Here is a 19,650-nt window from a genome sequence, read left to right as displayed (position 1 = left end):
CTCATTTTTTTCACAGTAGGAAAAAGAAATGCTACTCTAGAAGTACTGTCAGTGGAAAGTTTTAGCTGGGACATTAAAAACCCTGTTTGCTAGGCCCATAGATTACAGATCTAGCTGGGATCAGCTTTTATACTCATCTTTACCCCTAATCCTGAAAAATTAGCAAATGAAAATGTGTTCATCTGGGTCTGTTTATAAAATAGAACCTTTAGATGAAACATTTATCAATGAAGGGCATTCCAGAATATCTTTCTATTCCCTTTAGTTAGGGAGATACCTAACCATTCACACATCCCTTTTGTCCTAAAGTGATCTTCCTCTCCAGTGTTAGAGTTGCTCATGAAAACATTTGCTATAATAATGAAAAGTAAGCAAAGAAAAATGTTTGATACTATGTATAAATAATAAAAGGTCTTGGGATCCCTGGGTGGCGCAGCGGTTTAGCGCCTGCCTTTGGCCCAGGGCGCGATCCTGGAGAACCGGGATCGAATCCCACATCAGGCTCCCGGTGCATGGAGCCTGCTTCTCCCTCTGCCTGTGTCTCTGCCTCTCTCTCTCTCACTGTGTGCCTATCATAAATAAATAAAAATTTTAAAAAAAAAATTTAAAAAAAAATAATAAAAGGTCTTATTTTTAATGATAACCACATGGTATAAACTGTTAGGTAGTCCTCACTACTCTCTAACTGCTTCACAAATATTAACTCATTTAATCTCACATTCTATGAGGTAGGTGTAGAACCTGAGCGAAGAGGCAAGGTGCCATGCCCAAGGTCATGCGACTGGTGACTGGATTTGAGCCTGTGTTCAGACCAAGTGAATCCCAGCCTCCAATGCAGGGAGGTCTGGAGCATCAGGTAGTTTTCAAAAACTCCCAGAGATCCTGATGAGCAGGCAGGGTTGAGAATTTTGCATTATACAAGGATCAGAACCTCCTGGAAGGCCTATGAGACCACAAATTTGTGGTGCCTGGGTGCCTATGCCTTTGGCTCAGGTCATAATCCCGGGGTCCTGGGATTAAGTACTGCATCAGGTTCCCTGCATGGAGCCTGCTTTTCCCTGTGCCTATGTCTCTGCCTCTCTCTCTATGTCTCTCATGAATAAATAAATAAAATCTTAAAAAAAAAAAATAAAAGAAACCACAGATTGGTAGGCTCTACCCCAGAGTTTCCAACTGAGTGGTCCCCAGGCAATGCTGGTACCATTGGTCTAGGAACCACACCTGAAGAACCAGAGCTAGGACACTTGGGGCAGTGGCTTCCAATGTATTGCTTTTCAAATTATACCTTACTATCTCCTTTTATTTGGAGACAGAGATAATTAGTGGTATTAGCATCAAGAACAAAGTCTATTTTGCAGAACTCTGTTATCCTTGTCTAATGTGCCATAACTCCCACCTGTCACTGTTGACACACCTGTATAATATTTAAATCAATAAAAACTTCAACACCTTGTTATATGTTGTTGTCTAGAGTCTTAGTTTTTCCTTATGTGGAAGACCATCGATACCTACTTCATTGTTGGGAGGCTGTTTAATAGAATAATGTATGCAAACATCTAACACAGTACTTGACACAAAAATGTTACCTAAATAATCTCATGATTTTTGGCAAAAAAAAAAAATTTGATCATAACTTATTACTGTTTTCATCCCATATATTTTAGCAAAAAAGCTAAGGTATACTTACCATGGAATTATCTTTTGCAGATTTGTATGTTTTTATATCTGGAATGTTTTTCTCAAAAAGTGCTAAAAGCCACTTTTTGGATTTTGACCAGTTTCTAGGTGAGAAAAAAAAAATATGTGCATAAATGGATTTGAAATCACTTCAGGAGAAACAGGTCATGACATTAAAGGGGAGAATATGGAATTATAATTATTTCTCCAAATTTCTTCTTCAGTTTTTCTAGAATTTCATGCAAGGTCTACCTTCAGACTTATTAGTCCACAAGGAAAATCGAGGGGGCAAGGCAGTCACATCTTAGTGGGTTTTTTTTGTTTTGTTTGTTTGTCTTTGCAAATAAATGTTTGAATTCTTCTGCGATTGGCATTGAATAAAAAGCAAAAACAAACAAAAAAAAACAGATCCCAGGACCTGTTTGTTCTACCTTTACTCTTGCTATTTATCTGTTGCTGGAGGATGAAAATTAGCACAGAGACCCCATGCTGGCTTAAGCCAGGTAAAGCAAACTAGCTATGATCTTTTTAATATTTTCTGACCAGTCACTACTGCAGAGCAACTGCTAAGATATTTAAAAATCATGTGTTATTTTGCATTGGAACCACTGAGCCAATTCTGAAAAATACATTTGACCACACTTCCTTTTGCCCTAGAGAAAACAAGGACCACAATGTTTGACTCTTAAGACTGGTCAGACTTGATGGTTTAGCAGGGTTCCAAACTACAGCAATGAATGTGGTAATATTAAGGAGTAAATGGGATAAAAGCCCTCAAAAGAAATTCTTTGTTTCATTCTCATATCTTCTCTCTGTATCTCATTTTTGCCCCTCAGAATAAGAAAGGGAAAAAAGAAGTAATATATCTTTCTTCTTTGGTTCCTCCATCAAGTCACACACACACCCAAAACAAACTGGTCGTTAAGAAGGAGCATCTATCTCTTCCATGTGGATGCTGTTCTACTTAGGACAGGGGAATACAAGATGTGTATGAATTGCTGGGAGGAGCTTGGTCAGTGAATTAATTATAGGGAAGAGCTCTCTACCTTAGGAGACATTCTGGCATCTGGGACCCGTACTCAAAACCTTCATCGTAAGCTTGAAAATGCTGATAGAACTCCCTGATTTTTCCCTCATTTCTGGGAAACAAACCTTTTTTAAAGAGCATATTCATTGTAACTGGATAAAGGAGATTCCTACAAAGATAAAAAACAAATAGAAAGTCAGACCCAATGACTGAAGGAGAAAGGCAAAGGATACAAAAAAGGGTATTATTTAATAGCTATATATTAGAGGTAGATTCTTCTGGGAAAGAGTCACTCTTGAAAGGTTTTAATATTTGCTTACTGTGGTCAAGATAACTTAGGGGTAACTGAAATTGTGGTTTATTTATCGGAAGACTTTAAAATGCTTTCTAAACAAGCACTGGTAGATACTGGCAAATATGAGATGATGAGCAGAAACAAATTGATTCAATATAATTTCAACAAGTACTTATTATTTAGCAAATAATAACATTTGCTAAGATACAGACTTAGTCTCAAAAGAGAGCCAAAGAGTCAGGGCAATATAGTTACCAAATTTCCTAAGCTCTCATGGGATCCTACAGATTTAAGCTAGTACTGCTAGATACTAAGCAGTATCTGTTAAGTTATAGATACTATAGTTCCTATCATCATTAAGTTTTGCCATAAGTGAGTAAAATGATTACTGTGCCATACATAAATTAAAGAATATCAAAGACTGTTAGTATGACCTAGATTAGTAACACTAAGTACTGCTTGTTTCATTTTTATTTACCATCCCTTCCTCATTTGAAATTTTTCAGGATCTCCTTCCCTCAAAGTTTCAAAGATATCCAAGAATTTGCTTGGTTTTGTTGTAGATATTGGGCATGCCAAAAGTTTGGTTGATTGCTGGTTTGTTTTTTGTTTGTTTGTTTTTTCCTCTTTCTCTTCCTGGGCCCCTAACAAAATATTGAATGTTGTTCTTCTTTTATGAGTCTATCTATTGAATCCTGCCTTCAGTATCCCAGTATCCCACTGAGATGGAAAAGTACCTAATTGGTAATTTCAATTTACCAAATCTTCTTATGCATGCGAAGAATTTTTCTCAGGGTTCCTATGCCCAGCACCTTACCATTGCCAGAAAGCTCCAGAACATGACTGAGGCCACCTGACTCCCTCCTCTGCCTTATCCTGACTCACCTGTCTCCCAACATCCCCTCTGGATAGGTATGTTCTACATGCCATAGAATGGCTGAGGAGAAATTACTGTAAATGGATGGAAATTATTGTATTGGCTTATTGGTTCACCTTCAAATTTGAGTGCTAAAGAAAAGTTGTCTGTTAATTAAAATTTAAAAGATTAATAAAATCTTTTAATTGCCTAATTAGATAGATTTCATTAATCCACCATATAAGCTTTAAAGTTAAATGTGTGGGCTTCAATTCCTTTTTATTCCAAAAACCCCCCCCAAAACAAAAAACCAATAAGATCAAATAATACTAATGCATCTATTTACCTTACTAAGTGGTTCAGCTCCATTGTCCCATGAGTGCCTAAATTCTCCAGTTGCTCATGTAATTCTTCAGTCAGTTGTCCAGTGAATTGATACAGGTTGAAAGTCCCTATTTTCCCTTTCATCATGATATAAAGTTTTTCATGCAGCGCTAAAAAAGTATTCTTTGGAATTGATGCTATAAACAGAGAAAACTATTTTCAAAAGAAGCAACAACTCCCTGAAGCAAACTGTCAATCTACCTCTATCTACTATTACTTGGTCATTAGGGATTAGAGCCAAAGTCCTCCCAGAATCCTCCCAACACTTATATAATCACCTCTTGCAAATAAGAGTAGGCAAAGATTCAGCATATCCTATGAGACAGCAGAAGTCTGTAGGGAAATTCACTCTAAGGGGTGATCTACAAATGGGTGATTAAGAGGGTTTCTGGGAAGTGCAAACCTAGCGATTTTTCTTTCTATGTTTAAAAGATTTCATTGGCTTCCTACCCTTAACAAAGTTTAAAAGACCTTCTACCATCTTTCCAGTTCTCCAGTGACATTTCCAGGCCCTTCTCCCCCCAAATTTGTATCTCAGATACAGTGTGGTATTTCCAATATTTATATTTATATCTCCCAGCATTTTTATGACATGTTCTATCTGCTCAAAACACTCTTTCCTTGACCAACCTCACCCCATTCCCACACACCTGCAACTAGAAGCCACACATTTCTCCTACTAACTTCTATTTCTCCTTCTACCCCATGAGTAGCTCTGGTTCCACTACCTCCTTTGTGTTAGTGTTCATGTTCCTTCCATGATATACACTCCCACTTGAGTTCAGCTAGTAAGAGTGAAAGTCTTTATAGTCATTATTCTTGTGCCATCTGGTGGCTCAGTCAGTTAAGTGTCTGCCTTCAGCTCAGGTCATGATCTCAGAGTCCTGAGATCAAGCCCTGCAACAGGCTCTCTGCTCAGCAAGTAGTCTGCTTCTCTCTCTCCCTCTGCCCCTCTCTGCCACTTATGGTCTCTCTTTCAAATAAATAAAATCTTTTAAAAAACGTATTATTCTTTTATATTTTCTTTAATCCTGTTTTATTGTCTGCAAAATAACCTTTTCAAAAACATTTTTTTAATTCAAATCCTATTTGCCAACATATAGTATAACACCCTGTGCTCATCCCATCAAGTGCCCTGCTTAGTGCCCATCACCCAGTTACCCCATCCTCCCACCCACCTCCACTTCTGCAAACCTCTATTTGTTTCCCAGAGTTAGGAGTCTCTCATCATTTGTCTTCCTCTCTAATTTTTCCCCACTCAGATTTTCCCCTTTCCTATGGTCCCTTTCACTATTTCTTATATTCCACGTATGAATGAAACCATGTAATTGTCTTTCTCTGATTGACTTATTTCACTCAGCATAATACCCTCCAGTTCCATCCATGTCAATGTAATTGGTAGGTATTCATCCTTTCTGATGGCTTTTTTAGTTTTATATTTCATCAGCCTTTTTATGTGTAGATAATATTTTGTATAAGTTAATTAAAAATGCTTAGGTTTCCTGAGTATACATCTCTGTAGTAGGGAACTATAAGAGAGGAATGGGAAGCTGGCTCAAGAGCACATATTAACATATTTTGCCTATTAAATAGAAATATTTAAACGGACATCCCCAGAGAAGGTAAAGGTAAAAAAACTTCATCACTTCCATGCACCCCTGATAGGTGAGTAAGCTGGCACATTTTTCTGGAGGGATACATGAACTTAATAGACCAAGAGCCTTCAAAATTTCAAAATATTTATATTCTTCGATCTGGAATACTCTCGTCTAAATATCAAGAAGCACTAAATTGAGAATTTAACTAACATGTTGTGATTTTCATGCAATCAAGAAGAAATAATCATCATGCTATTCGTCACTGACAGCTTTTAAAACTTTTTTGTTTTAATGGCAAGAGACACATGAGAGGCTACACGAAGATGAACCTAAGAAAGAAGCCAAAAAGGAAACCACGAGAAAAAAAAAAAGCCATAACAACAGAAGCAAGCACAGACATGGCGAAAGCAAAGAAAAGAATCAGGCACAAAAATGAAAGGACTCCGCATTCTTGGGAGGACAAATGGCCTCAGCACCGCACGTTTGCAGCCTAGGAAGAAATAATGTGGATAGTCACACTGGAAGCATGCTGACAACTAAAATCCAGCAGTCTCTGAGGACGGAGAACAAAAGGCCACCAATTACATGAAGCCAAGCCCCACTTACCTTAATGGCCCCATGGAATGTGTCAGGAAATGCCACAGTAAAGGGCTTACTAAGCAGTGGAATTCTACTTTCACTGAGCAGAGTAGCAACATGTGATCAAGCCAAGAGCTATAGCCTGTAGAACACTGTATACACAGCAGCAGAACAGAGTGAATGACATCTTGGGAGCTGTAACAGGATACAGATTCCAAATATTTTCCAAAGTAAACAGCAGGGAGGTAACCTCATCTCTTACATACGTCTAATTAAGACTTAAATGAGGCTTATAATTTGTTTTTCAAAGACCAAACTCATCAGATATTCTTTCTACCTTCTGTCCGAATTTTAAAGAATAAAATAAAGAAGGGGCTGTCAATATTCCTGATAGAGGAGTGAGAGTATACTGCTAGCAGAGCTACTCTTGGATTCCAATGTGGTATTTTCAAACTATCTGAAAATATTCTTTACCTGTGCGATAGACGGGATTTTGCACTGCTAGTTCAAAATTCACTTCTTTGGATTTTAGAAACACATTAATTCCCTCTTCTTCAGTAACAAAGGTCATTCGGTTGCCCATAACAAATACTGTAAATATTGGTCCATACTGAAAGAAAACATAAATACAGCTATTAGTAAGCATTTCTAATAAGTTACTGGGCCAAGGGTTATGTGAGAACCCCAGTGCTGAAGTTATCATAAAGATACAAATTATTATGATTATATAATGGTGATTATTCATAAATTTTGATGGATTCAGCCAAATCTAAATTATACAAATCATAATTTATTCTGTCCTAATACTTAACTTTCATTTTGATCATTATTTGTTTTAAAGTTTCCTTTCTTATAGTATAATAATAATAATTGGACATAATTACTAAAAATTATGTCAAACAGTGATATTTGAACATTGTTTTCCAGATATCAGTAGGCGTATGACCAACTATAGCTCAATTTTGTCCATGAAAAAGACACCAAACAGCTGACTGATATTACCTTAGTGGTCACTCAACAATTTCCTGCAATCCTAAAAATTTCTCTAATGTGTTCACTTTCTCACTTTCCAAAATTACTATTTCCCCCGAATACCTGGGTGTTAGGAAGCAAAGGCAAGCACATACAGTATGTTGTAGAAGTGGTGCTTATGTGTTAGTTCACAAACATTTTATTTTGAGATAATTATAGAGTAATGTGCAGTTATAAGAAATAATACAAAGCAACCCTACGTATTGATTACTGTTTTCCTTAGTGCTAATATGTTGCAAAACTATCCTATGGTAACAGAACCACCAATAGTGATAAAGTCAAGGTACAGAATATTTCCATCACCGTGAAATGCCTCATGTTGCCTTTTTATAGTCACATCTAGTTTCTCTATACTCTTACTAGCACCTGAGTAATGATAGGTGTCATTTTTTTTTTATTTAGCCATTCTGATAGGTATGTGGTGATATCTCATTGTGGTTTTCATTTTCATTTGCATATCCTCAATTGGCTAATGATGTTGAACATTTTTTCATGTGTTCATTTGCCAGTTTTATATCTTATTAAGTAACTTGTTAATATCATTTGCCATTTCTTTAGTTGACTTTTTTTTTTAAATACTGAGTGTGGAGAGTTCTTTATATATCCTAGATAGCAGTCCCTCATCAGATATATGACTTCCAAATATTTTCTCTCCTGTCTTCCCAGTCTCCATTTTTTTTTTTTTTTTTTTTTTTGTCTTCCCAGTCCTAACAGGGTCTTTCACAGAGCAAAAGCTTGTAATTTTCATGAGATCCAATTTATCAGCTTTTGTTTTTATGGGTTGTGCCTTTGGTGTCAAGTCTAAAAACTATGTTTTAGTCCCAGATTATTCTTTTTTTTTCTAAGCGTTATGTTTTACATATAAGTTGGTGATCTATTTTGAGTTAATTTTTATTTAAGATGCGAGACTTGTCTTGCATTTTATTTTGTTTTGGCTAATTGGTGTCTAATTGCTTCACTGCCATTTGTTGAAATGACTATCTTTATTTAAATAAATAGTTTTTGTGCCTGTGTCTAAAGTCATTTGGGCATTTAGTGTGTCTATTTCTGGGTACTCAACTCTGTTTCATCGCTCTCTGTATCTATCCCTCCAACTGCATAATCTTGAATACTGGAGCTATGTAATGAGTCTTGAAAATGAGTAGTAATTCTTCCCATTTCATTCTTTTAAAAATTGTTTTAGCTATTCCAGTTCTTTTGCCATTCCATGTAAATTATCAAATAATCTTGTCTATAACTATACTTTACTAGAAATTTGATATAATTTGCACTTAACTTGTATATTTGATTTAGGGAGAATTGACATCTTTACGATGGTTGACTTTTCCAATCCATGAATATGGTATGTCTCTTCATTAATATCTTCAATTTCTTTCATCAATGTTTTGTAGTTTTCAGCATAAAGTTCTATACATGTGCTATTAAATTTATATCTAAATATTTCTTTCTCTTTTTGAATGACTGTAAGTGGCACTGTATTTTTAACTACCATCTGCACATGTATTTAGTGATACAAATGATATTTGTATGTTGACTTTGTATTCTGTGACCTTGTTGTATTTTGTGATTAATTCTAGGAGATCTTTTGTAGATTCCTTGAGATTTTCTAAGTAAACAACCACATCATCTGCAAACAGAGACAGTTTTATTTGTTCCTTTCCATATGACTTTTGTTTCTTTTTCTCGCTTAATTGCACCCACCAGAACTTTCAGCATTTTGTGGAATAAAAGTGGTGGCAATAGATATCCCTGCTTTGTTCCCAAGCAGAAATGAAGCATTTACTCTTTCACAATTAAGATTACTGTTAGCTGTAAAATTTTTGTAAATTTTCTTTATGAATTTGAAGAAGCCTCTCTCTATTACTACTTTTCTGATAGTTTTTAACAATCATGGATGGGTGTAGCATTTTGTCAAATGCTTTTTCTGTATAAATCAATATGTCCATGTGACTCTTCTTCTCTCACCTATTAGTATGGTGGCTTGCACTAACTGATTTTCAAATATTGGGCCTGTCTTAAATCTCTAGAAGGGAATCATGGGGCCATGGGGTTTATAATCCCTTTCATATATTGCTGGATTTTATTTCCTGGTATTTTGCTGAGGACATTTGCACCTATATTCATAAGGAATACTGATCTGTAGTTTTCTTTTTTCTATCTTTATCTGGTTTGTTATCAGGGTGACCCTAGCTTCATAAAATAAACAGACATACTCCTTTTCTCCTTTATGGAAGACATTGTATAAAATTGATGTTAATTCTTCTTTAGACATTTGGCATAATTAATTCTCCAGTGAAACAATCTGGGCCTTAAGATTTTTTAATTCATATTTAAAATTATGAACTCAATTTCCTAAATAATATAGGGTGACTCAAATTATCTATTTCATACTGAATATGGAATACTTGTATTTTGGGGTGAATTTGGTCCATTTCATCTAAGTTGTCAAAGTGCAGGGTTGTTCTAAGTGCAGGGTTGCTTACAGTCTTCCCTTACCATCTTTTTGATGCCTGCAGCATATGCTTCATTTTATTCCTGAGATTAATAATTTGTGTCTTTTTTTTCCCTTCTCTTGTGTGAGGTCTTTCAAAATTATTGCTCTTTACAAAGAATTGGTTCTTTCACTGATTTTCTCCATTTTTTTTTCTGTTTTCACTTTCATTGATTTCTTTTGAAGTGAAACAGAAAATATTTCCTTCCTTTTTCTTGTTTGGGGTTTATTTTGCTCTTTTGTGAGGAGGGGATTGACAGAGCAGCTTTATTCATTTCACTCTTAATGCTCCTTTATAATGCAAATACTTAGTGATAATAATGTCTTTCTCCGCACTGCTTTAGCTGTGCTCCCTCTCCAAATTGATAGGTTGTATTTTTATTTTCTTTCAATTCAGCATAATTTTTAAAAAAGATTTTATTTATTCATGAGACACAGAGAGAGAGAGAGAGAGAGAGGCAGAGACACAGGCAGAGGAAGAAGCAGGCTCCACACAGGGAGCCGGACGTGGTACTCAATCCCGGGCCTCCAGGACCCTGCCCTGGGCCTGAGGCAGGCGCTAAACCTGAGCCACCCAGGAATCTCTGGATTCAGCATAACTTTTTATTTCCCTTGAGACTTTCCCTTTAACTATTAGATTATTTAGAAATATGTTGTTTCTCTCCAAGTGTTATGGAGAGCTTCCTATTATTGACTTCTAGTTTCATTTCACTCTAGTCAGAGAATACATTGTATGATTAGAATTCTTTTAAATTTTGTGTAGGTCTGTGGCCCTGAATACGATCTAACTTGTCATGTGTCTCACGGACACTTGAAAGATTACATAACCTGCTTTAATAGGTGGAATGCTCTACACATATTCATTAGATCTTTTTGGTTGGTGGTCTTTTATATTCTAGCTGATTTTCTGTCTTAGCTGTTCTACTCATTGTTCAGGTTGTTGAAATATTTAATTATAACTGGATTTGTCCTTTTCTTATTTTGGTTCTAGTTTTTGTTTCATAGAATTTACAGCTCTGTGGTTTGGTGCATGCATGTTTAGAATTGCTAACTCCTTCTGGTATACTGATCCCATTATCACTTTATAAGCACCCTCCCCCCCATCTCTGGTAATTTTCTTGGCTCTGAAGTTACTTTTTCTGCTATTAATATAACTCCTACTTTCTTTTGACTAATGCTTGCACAATATACCTTTTTCCATATTTTTGTTTTTCACCTGCTTATTTCATTATATTTAAAGTGAGTTTCTATTTTACATCATACAGCTGGGTAATTTTTAATCTATTTTGCAAATATTTGTCTTTTAATAATTGTATTTATATCTTTTATAGCTTAAATTATTGACATACTAATGTTTAAGACTTGTTATTTTTTGTTTATTCTCTCTGGTTTTTGTTTTTCTGTTTTCTCTGCTTTCCTGTGTGTTACTTGAACTTTGTTTAGAATTCCATTGACTCATCTATAGCATTTTTAAGTGGACCTTTTTGTGAATTTTTCAGTGATTACTCTAGCTATTACATTATATATACATAACTTATCATAGTAAATTAGTATAGCCACTTTTTAAAGTTTTTAAATTCCAGCATAGTTAGCATACAGTGTCATATTAGTTTCAGGTGTACAGTGTAGTGACTCAACAATTCTATACATTACTTAATGTTCATCAAGATAAATGTACTCTTTAATCCACTTATTTCACCCATCCCCCATCCACCTCCCTTCTGGTAACCATCAGTTTGTTCTCTATAATTAAGTCCATTTCTTGGTTTCTCTTGCTCTTTTTTTCCTTTATTTTCTTAAATTCCATATGAGTGAAATCATATGGTATTTGTCTTTTTCTGACTTATTTTGCTTAGCATTATACTCTTTAGCCCCATCCATGTTGCAAATAGCAAGGTTTCATTCTTTTTTTAATGGCTGAATAATACCTCAAAAAATATAAATGGGGTAAATAGCCAGCAGTGCAATTAGTGGATCACAGGGTAGTTCTATTTTTAACTTTTTAAGAAACTTCCATACTATCTTCTACAATGGCTGCATAGCATGGCCATTTTACCAGATCAAGTGAATCTCTCTTTATATTTCTTTGTTTTCTCCCATTTATAATGTAATTTTCCTTAGCATTTCCCTTACATACATCTAGAACAGTATCAAACAGTGTTATAATTTTTGCTTTAGCCACCAAACATAATTCAGAAATCATAAGAGGAGAAGAAAAGTATTGCATTTATATATCTTTTGTTTACTGTGTCCTTACTTCCTTCTTGATGTCCAAGATTTCTTCTTTCATTGCTTCCTTTCTGTTTGGAGAACTACTTCTAGTCATTTGTTGAGGACAGTAGGTCTTCCAGCAGAAAATTCTCTTAGTTTTCCTTCAACTGAGAATGTCTTGGCTCCCCCTTAATTTCTAAAGGATATTTTTGCTGGAGACAGGATTCTAAGTTAATAGTTCTTTCCTTTGAGCACTTGAAAATTGGTATGCCATTCCTCCTGGTCTCCATGGTTTCTGATGAAGAATCTGCTATCATTCCAGTCCCAATTCTCACTGTAATAAGTTTCCATTTGTCTTTTGCTGTTTTTTAAAATTATCTTTGTCTTTAGTTTTCAGAAGTTTGTCTATCATTTGTCTTGCTGTGGACTTCCTTAGCTTTATCCTGTTTGGAACTAGCTTTTCTAATCTGTAGGTTTACATCTGTTGCCACATTTGGAAAATTTTCAGCCCTACTTTCTACAGATACTTTTTCAGTCTCATCCTCTTTCTCCTCTGTTTCCAGGACTCTGGTGACATAAATGTTAGGTCTTTTACAGTCCCTGAAGTGCTCATCTTCCCCCCCCCCCTTCCAGTCTATTTTCTTTTTGCTTTTCATACTGGGCAATTTTTATTGACCTGTGTTGAAATTCATTAGTTCTTTTCATTCTTCTCCGTTGTGCTATTGTATGCATCCACTGAGTTTTTTTTTTTTTTAGTTATTGTATTTTTCAGTTCTGAAATTTCCATGTTTCTACTTTATATATATTATTTTATTACAAAGACTTTGTTTCTTTCCTAAGACTTTCTATTTTTTCATTTCTTTCAAGCATGCGTGTAATTACTTGTTGAAGCATTTTTATCATGGCTGCCTTAAGCTCTCTGGCAGATAATTCTAATAGCTGTGCCATCTGTGGATTGTTTCTTCTTATTCCAATTGAAATCCTCTTGGTTCTTGGTATGAGGAGTGATTTTCTACCAAAATCTGGACATTTTGGATATGATAACATGGCATTTAATTTAACTCATATTTTTTTCCAGGCTTCCTTTGGCATTATTCTGATGTTAGAAGGGGAATGCCACCTCATTATTGCCATGTAGGGGGAATGGGAATTTAGTTTTATCACTCAGCATGGGGAGAGGACCCCTTGTTACTGCTGTTTGAGGGTCAAAGCAAGTCTCCCTACTAGGTTCTTCTTTTTTTTTTTTTTTTTTTTTAAAGACTGATAACTAGTTTCAATTAATTGCAATTCTGAAATTGCTTTCAGGTGTACTTGAATACCAGGATTTTTTTTTTTTAATTTTTATTTATTTATGATAGTCACACACAGAGAGAGAGAGAGAGAGGCAGAGACACAGGCAGAGGGAGAAGCAGGCTCCATGCACCGGGAGCCTGACATGGGACTCGATCCCGGGTCTCCAGGATCGCGCCCTGGGCCAAAGGCAGGCGCCAAACCGCTGCGCCACCCAGGGATCCCGGTTCTTCTTATATCACTCTGGCTGGGAGAAGGAATTCCTCATTATTGCTCCCACATGACCTCCACTGGCTTCAGGAAAGAGAAGATGTTTGAGGAGTAGCCTCTTTCTTGCTAAATGGTGATGAATATCTTGACCCATCCTCTCAGGATCATGGGTCACCACCCCAGTGAGTAGGAGGAGACTCCTTGTTATTGCTCACTGGTGATACAGTCCGTGCTCTTGGTGCGGTCTCCATTAACACCACAGTGGGGATGGCCTCATTCCTGCTGAGCAGGATGGAAAGTCATGACCCTCCTCTAGGCTTCTTTTGACATCACCCCTGCTAGAAGAGGGAGGGTTACTTCATTACAGCCTGGCCAGGATTTAGGGCTAGCCTTTTCACTATGGCACCTGATGCCGTAATTTTTTCCTGCTGTGTTTGCCTGGAGTGGTTATAGTCTAAAAGTTTTCTGTCTCCCTAGGCTGCTCCTTTCTTGGGCCTTTACCTTAAGAGAGTCGGCTTGAGTTTTTTGTTGTTATTTTTTTGTTTTGTTTTGTTTTGTTTAGACCTGTGCCCACTGGCATCTCCAGGTTGCTGACTTTTCTAGACCCCAATCTAGATACATGAAACAGGAAAAAAAATCAAGGATTTCAATGCCATATTGTTCACCAGAAACTGTGGTCACTAGCCTGTCTGCCTTCCTCTCTCTACCTTTTAGAATCTTTTCATGTTTGTTTTATATCTAAGGTTCAATTATTATTTAGCTGCACTTAGTGGGAAGAATAGGAGAAAGTGCAACTACCCCATCTTTTCAGACGGAAACATTTCTAATTTTTTTTTCATTCACAGAATATCTCTGAAAGTTATATAAGAGAATGGAAGCATTCCTGTTGGAAGAGAAGATAGGCATCCAGAGGATAGAGATGAGAGGAAGCCCTTTTACTCTATGTATATGTTCATGACTTTGGAATATGGACCTATCTGAAAATAAAACTATTTTTTAAAAAAGACCAACTTCCAGTTTTGGTAGTGGCATTATGGTATGGCAACTCCTTTCTGAATTGTTCCACTTCTTTCCTGGAAATCACACAGAGCCACAAGGAGAATGAAACATATATGCAAAAGCAACATACTGATCTGAACAATAAGAAGAAAATATACTAACTACAATGGTTACCCCTAGTACCTTATACCTGCAAAACTCTCAGTTCTGCTCTTAGAAGCTATCACAGCATGGTGGGAAAGAAAACGGGAATGTGCAGTGGGGGGCAGGGCGGTGCACCACAGGGAGGGGAAGTTCAACAATGGAAAAGCTCAGAAATACACACTCTTGAGATATGAGAAGGAAATATACAGAGTTGGAACCACTATGAGATGTACTAAGATAAACAGGCCGTGGGTACTGAGGGAGGTAGTAAAAGATAACACAGGAAGCACTACCTTCTAAAAGTGAAGAGTACACCTGGGAAGACACAGGTCACCTCTTATACTAGCAGCAGCTATTGAAGAAAGTCAGTGAGAACTCGTCTGCAAGATTATATACTAAAAAGCAAAGCAGCCATGGGTGCACAGAGGCACTATATTTTCACTGTCATAAGGTAGGATAAAAGACTAAGTCAAGGGCAGCCCGGATGGCCCTGCGGTTTGGCGCGGCCTTCGGCCCAGGGTGTGATCCTGGAGACCACGGATTGAGTCCCACGTCAGGCTCCCTGCATGGAGCCTGCTTCTCCCTCTGCCTGTGTCTCTGCCTCTCTCTCTCTCTCTGTCTGTCATGAATAAATAAATAAAATCTTAAAAAAAAAAAAAAAAAAGACTAAGTCAAGAAACCTGGAAAGCAACTGCTCCAAGCAAAATCTCCTGCTGACAGCTAGTCCAAGACAACTCAACTCCTTAAAATACAGTTAAACAAAAAAGGAAAAATTCAATTCTGTAAGAAAAATTCTTAAAAAAAATAAAAGGGAAAAAAAGAGCAGAACTTGCTTACAAATGAAATAACTCACCAAAAACATTCTGCCATAGGGCACATGAAACCTGTAATGCAAAATTACTTTCATTTTTTTTCATAATGAAAGAAATTAACATACTAATTGCAACTGCAAAGGAAATAAGCAAAGAAGAAATATAAGTATTCTTCTCCATGGAAGAAGTAGCTGGACAACAGAGGAAAATTAGGAGATAAAGGAACACAAGAAAGAAAGAAACAGTAACGACATTTCTGAATAAACGATAACAATGACTGGGGTGCCTGGGTGGCTTAGCTGGTTAAGCACCAGACTTGGTTTCAGGTCAGGGCATGATCTTGGGGTCCTGGGATCAAGCTTTGCACCTCACTGGGCTTCACACTCAGTGGGAGGTCTGATTCTCTTTCCTTCCCCCCATGCTCTCTCTCTCAAATGAATAAATAAAATCTTTAAAAAAAAAGATAACAATGACAAGAAGCACAAGGGAGTCTACAACCCACAGGAAACAGACTCTAAGGAAAAGAGAATATAGAAATGTGAAAAAATTTTAAAAATCATTAAATAGAAATAAATATGTGAAAAGAATTTCAGGGGAAATGACACCTATAGAAGATAGGTAAAAGAGGCTGAAACTATGCATCACTGGACGTCTTTGGCAAACTCCAAATTTATTTACCCAGCTGCTGAATTCAGTATTCCTGCTTGGATATCAACATACCAAACACCAACATATCTCAACAGATCCTTTCCTTTTAATTTTTAAAATTTTTATCTTTTACATTATTTTTTATTTTTTATCAAACTCAACCTAGCTAAAGCTGCACTTCTGATAACTTTTCCCCTTCCAATTCTTATATTTGTGACGGTCTCACTTGATGGCAACTCCCATTTTCTAGCTACTCAAGCCAAACTTCTTGGAGTCATCTTGGACCTTTTTCATTCTTTTATACATCACAGGCAACTGGTGTGTAAATCCTGCTGCTTCTACCTTCAAAATATATCCAGCCACTTCTCAAATTTCCACTGCCATCACCATGGTCCAAACCACAATGATCTCAAGTTTGAATTATTGCGATAACCTTCAAATTATCTTCTTCCTTTTATTCTTGCATTCCTGTTTTAAACAGAGCAGCCAAAGTGAAACTTTATGATTTAAATCAGATCCCATTACTCTTGGTCAAAACATTCAAAAGGTTTCTTATTTCGCTCTAAATTATAAATGCATTCAGACTTTGAATCTGATAATTCATTCTATAGATACATTTTCAAACAAAGAAATTACACTTGTTCCTACAGTATTTATAATAGCACAACAGAGTAAACATACTATGTCAATCATTAAATCACTGTTTGGGTAAACTATGATTCAGAGAATACTTTGCAGCTTTTAAAACAGATGCTTCTATTTCTATATAGGAAGAGGCAGAACCAGGTGAGATAAGGATTTTACTGGTAGCTAGAAAACAATGGATGTGAACAGATAATAAGTCACTATTTCTCTGGTGGCATCTGTGAATTCCGCGTGTGGGTTGAAGGTCAGGACTGAAATAGGCACCTCTGAAAAATCTACAACTAATATTACACTCAATGGTGAAATACTGGACAATTTCGCCTAATATTAGGAAGAAGACAAACTTATCTCCTCTCACCACTTCTGTTCAATAATATGTTAGAAATCCTACTGATTATAAGAATACAGGAAAAAGAAATAAAAAGCATAAAGATCAGAAAAAATGAAGTAGATTTATCTGTTTATAAGACATATTGTTTATGTATAAAAATCCTAAAGAATCGCCAAAGTAACAAGTAGGACTAATAAAGTGAATTTAGTAAATCACAAGGCATAAAGTTCATATACAGAAAACGGACTGTATTTTTTGTTTCAACAGGATACAACCAGAAAACAAAAGTAAAAGCAATTTTATCTACAACAGCCTCCAAATATAAAATAATTAACAACTGGAAGCAAGACCACATCACAAAAACTACAGAGCACTTCTGAAAGAAATTATATAGCTAAATAAACGAAGAGATACATAGCATTCATAGATTTGAAGACTTACTATTGTTATGAAGTCCATTCTCCTCTAAATTCTCGATAGATTTAATAAACTTCCCATCATAATTCTAGCAGTCTTTATGAAAGATATCAACAAGCCAGTTTTAAAACATAGTAAAATGCAAATAATCTTGAATGGCAAATCAATTACAGAGGAATATGGAGAACTTTCACTGCCTGATTTAAAGACTTACTCTAAAACTAGAGTATTTAAGGCAGTGTAGTATTAATAAAGAAGTGGGCATATAAATCAATGGACTGGGGTAGAAAGGCTAGAAATAGATTTACATGTATATGGTTAACTAATTTAACCATAGGTGATCAATGAGGAAAGGACAGTCCTTCAGGATATGATGTTGGAACAACTGTGCATCCAGATGTGAAAAAAAATTAACCTTACCCCTTCCTTTTACCATACCAAAAAAACAAAAACAAAAACAAAAACTAACTCAAAATGGATCACAGATCTAAATGTAAAATGGGAAAATACAAACCTTTTAGAAGAAAACAGAATAATCTTTTTGACCTTGCTTGACCTTCTGAGACAAGCTTTTAAAAAAGTTCCTTAAAATTTATCAAAATCATGACTAAGGAAGGCTATGGGAAACAAATATTTCTTAAAAGATATCATTTTTCCTATACCAGATTCCCAATAATTATGGCACCGAGTGCGGGCCAGAATATGAGGAGCTAGGCAATCCCGTATACTCAAAGGAAAAGGTGTATATTGCTATATTCTTTTGCAAGGGTAACATAATAATATGAACAATTTAAATGTTCAGGTCATTGGAGTAGGCAACTCCACTTTTTGGAATTTACTCTGAGGAAACAATTGGTTAAGTGCCCAAGCCACAATCACACAACACAGAGGAACGTAAGTCAAAGCATTCGTTGAAATAAAGGAAAATAGTTGGCAGTAACTTACATACTATTTTTGAAAGATACACTATATTTGAAAGCTATTTTCAGGACCAAAAAAAAAAAAAAATCTACTACAACACCATCACTAATCTCTTTAGTATGCAGTGAAAATGGATCTCATCATCATCAAATAATAACACCAGCTGAAAATACAGTGCCTGGCTAAATTTGCAGAGTTAAGTCTGCAGGCAATTTTTACGGCAACCTGGTGTTAACTTCAATTCGGATACTAATTTACTACACGTTTTCATATATTTAACCGTATTTCACTTCTTTCTGAATTATTGCGAATGTTTAATGTGTGTACCCTTAGGATGAAGCAACTAGCATTTATAAATTAATATCTACTTCCAGAGAGGCAGCTACAAGCTGATAAAAATCTGTTCATAATCAATAAAAATCTATGTCTTTCGAAAAGACTTGCATAAGGTAAAACCGTTGACAGCTGAGGAATGATTGGCTCTAAGTATGGACAGCGGGTATATTCCCGGGTGTTAATGTTGCATTTGAGATGCAATGAAAGATAAAAAAAAAAAAGAAAGAAAAGAAAACATTACCTCCTCCGGAAAGCCCACCTACTAAGGCCACATACCTTGATTCTTGCTTTCTCTATAAATTCTAGAGGGGCTTTCCCAAACTCAAATCCAGCTCCAATCCAAGGAATCCAGCCCCTTATGCACGGGGGTCCCCGCAAATTCTTCCGCTGAAGGAACAGTAAGAGAGCAACACAACCTAGAATTATAATCACGGTCGGGGGAATCAGTTCCATGTTTCTGTCTAGCACCTTCCAGAATCAGAGAAGGGAAAAGTCCTGCCGCCGTGGCACTTGCTCATTCCCCGTTGGGAGGGGGCACTACGGGACCTCCCAACTTGTCGGCTACAACTTCCGCAGTTTGTTTGCCTCCCTGACTGTAGCCTCCTTTCCCCGCCCCAATTTTTAGATGACTTCTGCATCATCGCTCCCCCCTCCCACCTCCGCTCGTCTTTCCAGAGCCGGCCACGCCGGACCGAACGCAGGGGCTGGACCCAACCGCGGCGGGCGCGGAGGGGGGGAGACGGGGGG

The 19,650-nt window shown here is 36.5% G+C and overlaps 1 protein-coding gene across 1 annotated transcript in view; it reads right to left on the bottom strand.

Annotated features, from left to right (window-relative positions):
• Window positions 1–19,520, bottom strand: part of LOC121474005 (24-hydroxycholesterol 7-alpha-hydroxylase) — an 89,925-nt gene extending 70,405 nt beyond the window's left edge. The window contains exons 1-5 of the mRNA XM_041726840.1: window positions 19,180–19,520; window positions 6,891–7,026; window positions 4,202–4,376; window positions 2,724–2,873; window positions 1,688–1,781 (exon numbers count right to left, since the gene is read on the bottom strand). Of these exons, the coding sequence (XP_041582774.1) occupies window positions 1,688–1,781; window positions 2,724–2,873; window positions 4,202–4,376; window positions 6,891–7,026; window positions 19,180–19,356 (732 nt within the window). The 5' untranslated portion in view covers window positions 19,357–19,520. The remainder of the gene's footprint in view (window positions 1–1,687; window positions 1,782–2,723; window positions 2,874–4,201; window positions 4,377–6,890; window positions 7,027–19,179) is intronic.
• Between the last annotated feature and the right edge of the window lie 130 nt (window positions 19,521–19,650).

Source organism: Vulpes lagopus, chromosome 1 (genome assembly GCF_018345385.1).
Source record: "Vulpes lagopus strain Blue_001 chromosome 1, ASM1834538v1, whole genome shotgun sequence".
Taxonomy (NCBI): Eukaryota; Metazoa; Chordata; class Mammalia; order Carnivora; family Canidae; genus Vulpes; species Vulpes lagopus.
This window is presented reverse-complemented; position numbering and strand designations above follow the sequence as displayed.